Source organism: Amborella trichopoda, chromosome 11, assembly GCF_054954075.1.
Source record: "Amborella trichopoda isolate Santa Cruz 75 chromosome 11, AtrichopodaSantaCruz75HAP2 v2.0, whole genome shotgun sequence".
NCBI lineage: Eukaryota > Viridiplantae > Streptophyta > Magnoliopsida > Amborellales > Amborellaceae > Amborella > Amborella trichopoda.
This window is the reverse complement of record NC_142346.1, coordinates 9,358,242-9,367,411: the sequence shown is the minus strand read 5'-3', so window position 1 is coordinate 9,367,411 and position 9,170 is coordinate 9,358,242. Positions and strand designations below refer to the sequence as shown.

The 9,170-nt window shown below is 34.9% G+C and overlaps 1 protein-coding gene across 4 annotated transcripts; it reads right to left on the bottom strand.

Moving 5' to 3' along the window:
• Window positions 1-5,006: 5,006 nt before the first annotated feature.
• Window positions 5,007-6,821, bottom strand: LOC18444435 (uncharacterized). 4 transcript variants are annotated; one of them, XM_011628880.3, is made up of 4 exons: window positions 6,358-6,821; window positions 5,887-6,069; window positions 5,649-5,784; window positions 5,007-5,431 (listed from the first exon to the last, which is right to left on the bottom strand). In XM_011628880.3, exons 1-4 carry the CDS (start codon window positions 6,616-6,618, stop codon window positions 5,307-5,309), a joined length of 705 nt encoding a protein of 234 aa, XP_011627182.1. In that variant the 5' UTR covers window positions 6,619-6,821; the 3' UTR covers window positions 5,007-5,306. The 4 variants fall into 4 exon arrangements, 2 of the variants coding, with proteins under 2 accessions (XP_011627182.1, XP_020529330.1); XM_020673671.2 differs by having other exon boundaries at window positions 5,649-5,787; window positions 6,358-6,818; XR_016045093.1 differs by having other exon boundaries at window positions 5,182-5,431; window positions 5,522-5,787; window positions 6,358-6,812.
• Window positions 6,822-9,170: the final 2,349 nt, after the last annotated feature.

The window sequence follows — 9,170 nt, the reverse complement described above, 5'->3', positions numbered from 1 at the left end:
AATAACTTCACAAATTTTAAAAAATCTAGCAATATTGTAAAGGATGGCTACTTGCCCAAAAATCCAGCTTCTCTATCTATTTCCAAAACCAATCATTTTTATTACTTTAAGCAGGGCCCCCCATTCCACCCTGTCATGGGCTTGTTCCATATCCAATTTTAACATGACCCCCTCTTTTTTACTGAGAACATGAAAATGAATGCATTCCCACGCAACCAACATAGTATCTTTGATATGACGACCTTTTATAAAAGCCGATTGGGACTTATAATGAAGAACTACGGATGCACCTCAAAAATCCATCGGAAAAGGTAGTTTTGATGTTGAAAAACCCTTTGATTGATCATCTCGACATCGAGATGTATGACCATTAAACAAATAAAAAGATTTTAAGTCTCAGAAATAGTGCTTTTTACAACATATTATCTACATCGTCCATTTTCAAGATTTTCATGTGTTTATAGACCTATTTGATTTTAATCATTTTTTAAATTTAAAATTTTATAATGAGATATAAAATTAAATTTTGAGATAATCCCAAGAACATTTTACATCAAAATTATATACCATGATAAAATTTGAAGGTGCACGTTACCTCTACAGCTACGGATGCATTCGTATGCCAACTGCACCCTTATTCAAATGTGGTCTCTTTCAAAAATCCATCATTTTGGACTTAAAATTTTGCATATGGTTAGTCTCAAGTACCATAATGATGACGATGAAAATAAATACATATAAAAATTTTGAACCTTAAGAATAGATTATTTTAGACTTCGATTTTGAGGCGTTTATCACTACTCATTTTAATTCTTCGTAACTTTTGAGCTTGTAAAATCATAAGTCTTTAAAAATGAAACCATTTAAGCTATAAAATCATGAATCTAAAGAGAGAAAAATGTATAGGGCAACATAAAATGTGCATAGATCAGTGTTGTCAACTTCGCTTTTGGAGCTTTCTTCAGTTTGGTAAAAAAATAAAGTATTCAATGTTTCAGCCGATTTCCATGAAGACTTCGGTAATTTAAAAAAACAAAAAAATGTAAACAAAATATATATCTCTATATAAAAATATATTAAAATAATACAAATTTTAAAATAAAAAATTAAAAAAAATAAAAAATAATTACATGCTTTGCTTCAGCCAAAGAGGTTGAATCATATTGAAATGGGGCGAAGCGGCCCAAAGCAAAGCCAAAATAGTGTCCTAAAACTTCATTTCACTTTATATCGATCTAGGCCAAAAATCCAAAGACTTCGACCTCGGCCAAAATAGATGATATAAGTAGAGATGCATCACTAGATCAGATCAGGTATTGCAGTCATTCAGGTGTTCCACAAGGCGGCCCTAGACAAACAACAAAGAAGCTCCCTAGGTCCAAACCTTTCCAACCCTAAATAGCCCAACAACATTTCTATATCGAAGCCCAGACAGGCAGGGATATGAGAAAGTTGGTTGAAACATTATGATCATTACAACTCCATGCCATTCCACATGACATCATAAGATCACCCCATTAATAAATTTCTCCCAAGCATTAAATTCCTTCAAATAAAGTTTCGTAAATGACATGAAATCACAACGTGGCATCATGACATTGGACCCCATCCAAATCTCCAAATGTATTGATGACGCATGCATGCATCATGATGATACCCAATGCCATCATACCATGGCCATGCCCGTACCTAAAACTGGGAGGCAACTAGGGACCAGGGCCAGCCTCTAGCACCAAGCGTGTCCTTTACTAACAAGATTCCCACTTTAAAAAAATGACAAATTTGCTCAACCATCCTAATTTTGCCCGAGCATTGGTTCACAATCAACGGTGGCAATGCTCCTGGCCTGGCCTAGGCTCCTTCTTAGGCCTGACTAGGGCACATGCTCGGCTAAAAACAAATGATACAAAGAAGGAAAAAGTTTATACAATATGTCAACTTTATAATGTACAAGTAAAATTCACTTAAAAACTCACTAGAGAAGGTTGTGTTTATGTTGAAAAATCTTCAAATCAATCATCTCGATCTCGAGATTTATGAAAAAGGAAAAAAGAAAAGAAAAAGAGAATTTCTAGACCTGATAATAGTTCATCTTTTAACATATTGTTTGGACCATCCATTTTTAAGATTTTCAAGTGCTTATAGATGTGCTTGATCGTCACTATTTTACAAACTTTAAATTTCATAATTGGAGATTTTCGTATCATTGCAAGACTTTGTGGTATTAATAGTACATTTTCGGCATGGTTTTGAGGTGCACCTTACTTCAATTGTATAAGGTTGACACCTTATACAAACCTCCCGTAAAAAAAAAAAAAAAAAAAAAAGTGTACATGAGACGATTTACTTTGGTAATAGTTTATAAAGAGTTGAGGCTCTAAACAATCAAATTAGAGCTTACCTCAAAAACTTCACTAGAAGAGGTTGTTATGATGCCCAAACTTCCTCAAATTGATCATCTTGACATCAAGAAACATGGACATGAGAAAAAAAAAAAGTATTTCAAGTTTTGAAAATATTATATTTTATAACGTATTTTTTGACCGTCAATTTTCAAGATTTTCAAGTTTTCATAAATCTCTCGATCTATACTATTCTTGAAGCTTTAAACTTTATAAGTAAAGATAAAAATATATTTTAGGGCTATCAAAAAGATTTCCAGTATGGAAACCACATTTCTCAACAGTATTTGAATGAAGCTCTAATTTGATGCTTTAGAGATCTATACAAACCACACCCTTTTACTTTTGATATAATGATGTCAAAATCATCGTTGTCTGTTTGATTTAAAATCGGGTGGTTGAGAGTGTGCTATTGTTTAAACACATTATCCAAAACAAAATTAATCAACTATTGTGACACTTTCATCCGATGTTTTAATAATCAATGATCCAAATCAAAATTGACAGATTCAGATCAAGAATTGGTTTCCTCTATTGATAAATAGTCTCATAGTATAGAATGACTAAAAGTGATTATAACCGCATTGTAAAATAAATAAATACTCATATATAAATAAATAAATTTCTAATTTAGAGCCTAGGCTTTATACAAACCGCACCCAAAAGAGATTTAAAAAAAAAAAAGAAAAAAACAGAGGCTATCAAAATGTATAGACACGATAAAAAAAAAAAAATTCAAGTTTAGAGCTTAGGTCGTATATAAACCGTACCCAAAAAAACTAAAAATAAAAAGACAAAAACAGAGGCCAGCTAGGACGCTACAAGCTCTAGACCTAACCCTAGCCCTATCTCAAGGCTCAGAGCACAGTTGCTTGTGACCCAAACCTTAATTTTTTAAAACTAGGCGGCCCCGATCACAATAGAGAGAGAATGTCGAAATTGCCCCACAACTTTTTCACCGAAATCTTCGAAACAAGTGCCTTTTCAAAGTCAAAGGATTTGTATCGTTAACATAAGCACCCTTTGATTACGGTGCTTTTAGCTTGTCTTTTTCTATATAGGCAACGGTAAGACCAGGCCATCTTTAAAAAAACAAAAAAAAGATATTTACATGCGGATTATATTGAAAAAAAAAAAAAAAGCAACTCTCAAAAAATAAATAAATAAATAAATATTTACATACGGACTATATTGGAAAATAAAAAAGAAGCAACGGTAAGACCAGACCATCTTTAAAAAAAAAATATTTACATACGGACTATATTGGAAAAAAAAAAAAACAAAACTAGAGATTTACTATCTGAATCTCCCAAACCAATTCTGCCATTCTTTTCCCTCATTTTTCTTCTAACGCTCTCTTTTCTCTCTCTAGAGCCCTGAGCAGCCACCCATAGCATCGTTGTTACTTAACCAGGTTAAAGTTTTCTTGCTTAAGAGATCAAAGATCGGGAGCTGAAGAACCAGGAAGATGGGTCTAGCCCGATAAATTTAGAAATGGGGCTCATGGCACAAAATTGGGGAATTTCCGGTCGTGCGAGAATGGGTATTGTGTTTGTAATAGAGTTAGAGAGTCCAGATCCGAGCCAGAGAGACAGAGATTCTCGAAAGTCCAAACCTATGCGCCTGAAATTTCGCCTTCTTTTAGGACCGAAAAATTACAAAGAGAGATGGCTTCTGTGCTTGGAGAAATTTCAGACAAATGAGGAAGCATCATTCGAGGCTTCAACCCTGTAGTTTCTTAATATTGTGGGTTTTGATTGAAGAGAAAAGAGGGGGTTTTCATGTTTTTAGGAACCTCTTCATAAGAAGTTAAAGCTAAATTGGGGTATTGTTTTCTCTGATTTTGGCTTCATAATTACTCATAAGAAGTTAAAGCCAAATTGGGGTATTTTTTTCTATGGTTTTGGCTTTGGCTTTCGCTTCGGCTTCTGCAACTTCAAAGGAGCTCTGGTTTTTTAGTATTAATCCACTATTAATGGAACTATGAGAAACTCGCCCTGCTTGCCCTGTTAGCGAGCCTATGCCTTGTCAAACGAAACCACTTCTTGCCTTTCTCCTCGCCTTGATCTCCATTAATGGCCCTGTTGCCATCAAACCTGCTTAATCTCATGATCTCATAGAGTGCCCTCTTCAAATTTAACGCTCCAACTCTGAGCCGCCATTAACGCTCCCTGATTCCTGCACAAGAATCTCTTCTCTCTCTTCATTGTTTCTAGATAGAAGACCCACAATTCTCATGTTTTCTCTCTTCCCAACCCACCAGCTTTCTGATTTGGTTTACCAGAAAATGAGTAGTTTGGTATAAAAAAACAAAAATAAGAGTTCGCTTTAATTCAGAACAAACGTGTTACCATTTTGAAATTCACCTCCGTACGTAAATTTTTCAAAAAGATATAGGCAATATCACTGATTTACAAGTGAGTGAGAAAAAAGTTCCCAAAAAGTTTCATAAAATCAGTTAAAAAGGTGATTTTTACAGTGAGAATAAGATGCAAAAGGGTAAAAAAAAAAAATATGAGAGGAAATCTATTTATTTAATTAGACTAGAGTTTATTTTATGAGTATTAGAAAAGCAAGCAGTAATTTCCATTAGTGCTAACAAAATTCTCAAAAAAAAGGAACTTTATTACTGTATTCACAGGCTTGTACAGTCCCAATCCATGCAACCAACCCTAGCCCTGTGGCGTTTCTCTCTCTAAAACTTTATCGTACTCGCTTTTACCCTTTTGTTTTTACAGACCTGCACCAAAACCATGATGGAATTCCTGCTTCCTTTTACTTTTCTCTCATCTTGAATACTTATTCCTAGCCTTTCTGATCTCTGCTACTCCTTTGATACAAGAGTACAAAGTCTTATAGGGGCATTTACTCCCCCCGACTCTCTCTCTCTTTCTCTCTCTAACTTCAATAGGTCCAATCTTGAGGTAAACCCAACTCAGGTGACCTCTGCACACTCTGAAATGTCACTCTCTTCCTTACACCACCCACATTCCTGTTTTGTTCCTGTTTTTTCTCTGCAACTTTGAAATCTGTAAATGTATAAAAGCAACAGCATAAGATATTTAATTTACTAAAGGCAACAAACAAAAGTTTAAGAGAGAGAGAGATTTAATAAATACATTTTGAGGTTTGTAAGCTCCAATGGGTCTTTTTACTCCATGGAATCTTCTTTTGAATGTCTGTCTCTCTAAATGCCAAAAAGAATGAAAACCCACTCAAAAAAAAAAAAAAAAACAAAAAGCTTACTCTGCTTCTGTGTGGTACCCGTATCAGCATGAAAAATACGAGGAAGAAACACACCAGTTCCATTAGAGCCCCTCAAGGAACCCACCTCACTTCCAATTGCCTGAAATGGTAACGGCTGGTTCATCTGCCTCTGAACCTGCTGCGCAAAAAACACCGCCATCAAAAACCACAAAAGAACCAGAAACCAACAAAACTAAAATGGAAAGTAACCGTTTTCTTGTAACTCTCACTCTCTCACCATTCGGGTACGGCCTGGTTTCTGAAAAGGCAGTGGTTTGAGACCTGTACAAGCTCGACTGCAATCAAAACCAGGGTTACCAAAGCCGCTTTTTGAGAGAGCCCCAAAACCGCTTTTCTCAAAAGTATTTTCACCGAAGCGAGGGTTAACCAGGGGGCGAGAGCTTGGCCTCTGGTTCTGTATCTGCAAAAAGTAGAACAAAAACCAAGAGAAATGAACAAAACAGCAGAGAACCACAAAAAAAATGTGAAAGAAAGAGAAGAAAACAGGGTTTTGAAGAGAGAGAAACCAACTGGATTTTAAAGTCAGAGAAAACTAGCTTTACCGAAAAATCCACTTAAAATGACTGGTTTTTAAGAAATTGGGTTTTTAAGAGAGGAGGTAACGAGAAAAACCAGAGAATGCATGAAAAAGAAGAAGAAGAAGAAAGAGGGGAAAGGGGGTAGATATATATATATAGAGAGAGAGTACCTCTAAAACTGGAGGCATTTTTGGAGGTGGTTTAGGAGAGGGTTTCTCATCGAGTATGGCGAGGGCGAGCTGGTTCGCAAGGTCTTCCATGTAGGTGAGCTCGCACGGAAACTCAGGGTTAAATTTAGCACCGCCGCTAAATTTAGACGAGTGAAGAAACTTCGAGGGGGGCGCATGGTTGGGTGGATAGATTTCATCTGGAAAAAAATCGGACGGTAGCCAAAGCTCCCCGTCGTCTAAGTTAGGGGGAAAGTCCGCCATTTTTAGCCGCACTTGGCGGAGCGCCGCTAGATTTGGCGGAGGAAGAAGAAAGAGAGAAGTTACAGGTTTTGGAGGGAAAATGAGAGGTGAGATTGAAGAGTCGGTTTTATGTATATATATATATATTATTTGGCTTATTTTTGGTGGTTTTTTTTTTTTTTTTTTTTACTTTTTTCTCTGAAGTCGAGAGTGTGGGGCTCAACTCAATGGGACGTTACGGGTCTCTGATATAGTCTAGAGAGAGAGTATTGGGGTTCAAGAAAAGTTTGGAAAGGTCAAATACCAAAATTAGCCTTTCTTTTAGTGGAAATGATAGGAAGATAGCTATGGCATTGAATTTAATATTAGCTATTACTTATTCACCCAAAAAACATTTAGCCATTATTCAAGTGCCTTTTCTGGGTTATTACGCACTAGCCTTTCTTCTTTATTTTTTTTTTTTTTTCAAAAAGCAAAAAAAAAAAAAAAAAAGAAAAAAAAACAAATGTTGGAAAACCACGACTCGGGGATGAACTCCGCCATAGGTTGAGCCCGAGTAGCTAAGTAACTCTTTTTTTTTTGGTTGTGTTTTTGGTGAATTAGTGGGGAGAGACCCTTGTCCTTGGTAGGAATTGAATCTAAGACGTGGCGTTGCAAATCGTCAAGCACTAACCACATAAGCCCGGTCGCATTTCAAGTTACTCGGCCCGAGTCAGGTCTGGCCAGGGTCAAAAGTACTGCAAAATAATAAAAATAAAAATATCAAAAAAAATATAAAAAATGCTACATCTACATGAGGTTAAATAATAGTAAAAAAAATAGATTTTAAAAAAACTAATTTACAACCGGAAGTATTTTAAAAATTATCCAAAAAGAAGCAAAAAAAATCATGCCAAAACAATTCATTTCAATATCAATAAAGACAAAGTACTTCTTTCTTTCTCCATTTTTCTCTTCGGGATCAATCGCAACATCCATTTGAATTCTGATTTGAGTTCCAATCCAATAAGTCTATTTCTTTATGATTCTAGAACCAATAATTCTAGAGATGAATTTGGTTTTTTCAAATTCCAATCTTTACCAAAATGATAGAAAACATAAAAAAATATATTATAAATAAATATCCATTTTTTTGGAATCTTTATAATTTTTTGGAATTCTTTTAGTATCCTTGAGCATGAGATAAACTCGGGATACTCAGGCTCACAGGGTGATGAGCCCGAGTTATTCGGGCAAATTTGTGCCTTGCTCGGGTAATCGAACACTATTTTTTACTTCCTCTCTCACTTTTCTCTCAAGTTTCTCCCTCTCTAAATTATGGCTACAATATAGTTTCATAATTTACCACTGCTGTATACACTTAGTGTAAGTTGAAAAATAAAATAAAGCCTCACCTCAAATCTTTTTTTGGAAAGCACTTTCGACAGCGAAATTCTCTAGGTCTAAATCAATTTCCAACACTGATAATTAATTTTGAAACTTTAAAAATGGAATAGATTTTGTGGATCTACAAACACTTAATTTTAGGTTGAAATTGACGATCTAGATAATTTGTTACAATGTACACGATTTTTAGAGATTAAAATCCTAAAATTTTTTCACAATGTAAAGGCCTTTCAATGCTTGCATTGTACTTTTTGATGAATTATGAGACGAGGCTTTACTTATTTTAATAGAACTGCAGCCCTATCAAACCATTTTCCTTTCAATAATAATGTTAAAAAACTATAAAAAGTAATTGCTATTTCAATATTGATCCGGAGTTCAAATGAAAGGTGATTCTTGTTGCAGCCATAACTTTGTGGGTTTGAAATATTTTGTTAATTTTTCTACGCTTTCCTTCAAAATACAAGTGTATGTAGAAAAGAGTGCGGTTAGAGCTGAGGCTCTAAATAACCAAATTAGAGCCTACCTTCAAATAATGTTGAGAAATATAGTTTCAACACTGAAAAGTTTTGTGATAGCCTTAAATTATATTTTTATCTTTATTTATAAAATTTAAAGCTTCAAAGATAGTGTAGATCAAGCAGAACTATAAAAACTTGAAAATCTTGAAAATTGATGATAAAAAAATGCAGGACAAGATGTGCACGATTTCAAAACTTAAAATCCATCTTTTTCTCATGTCCATGCATCTTGATGTTGGGAAGATCAATTTGATGATATTTGGGCATCAAAACAACCTCTTCTAGTGAAAGTTTTGAGATAGGCTTTAATTTGATTGTTTAGAGGCTAGGCTCTATATAAACTTTTCCTCGTAGAAAAATGACGTCTAATAGCTGTTTTGGGTTTCGAGTCCATCCTTCGAATAGAATGTGGTACTTGGTGCTAGTGTTTAAAATCCCAAATACGGGTGCTGACGCCGGAATGGTAAAAAGCCCCATCAACTCCATTGATTCACCCCAAAAAAAAAAAAACAGGAAAAGAAAGAGGGTGCCAATTGAGCCACCCATTGGGATGGGTTGGCTTGTTAGTTCAGAGCGAATTAGCTCTAAAACTGAAAAAAATAAAAGAAAAGGATAAAAAATAACTTTGTATTTCAAGTCACTGCATTAAAATAGAAACAGATTGTT

What these genes read in the sequence shown, in the direction of transcription:
- LOC18444435 (XM_020673671.2), bottom strand. Translation starts at nt 6,618, where the DNA reads ATGGCGGACTTTCCCCCTAACTTAGACGACGGGGAGCTTTGGCTACCG. An exon ending in AACCAGGCCGTACCCGAATG is followed by an intron (nt 5,788 to 5,886) that starts GTGAGAGAGTGA and finishes TTTTTTGCGCAG; the next exon opens with CAGGTTCAGAGGCAGATGAA. An exon ending in GGGTACCACACAGAAGCAGA is followed by an intron (nt 5,432 to 5,648) that starts GTAAGCTTTTTG and finishes ATACATTTACAG; the next exon opens with ATTTCAAAGTTGCAGAGAAA.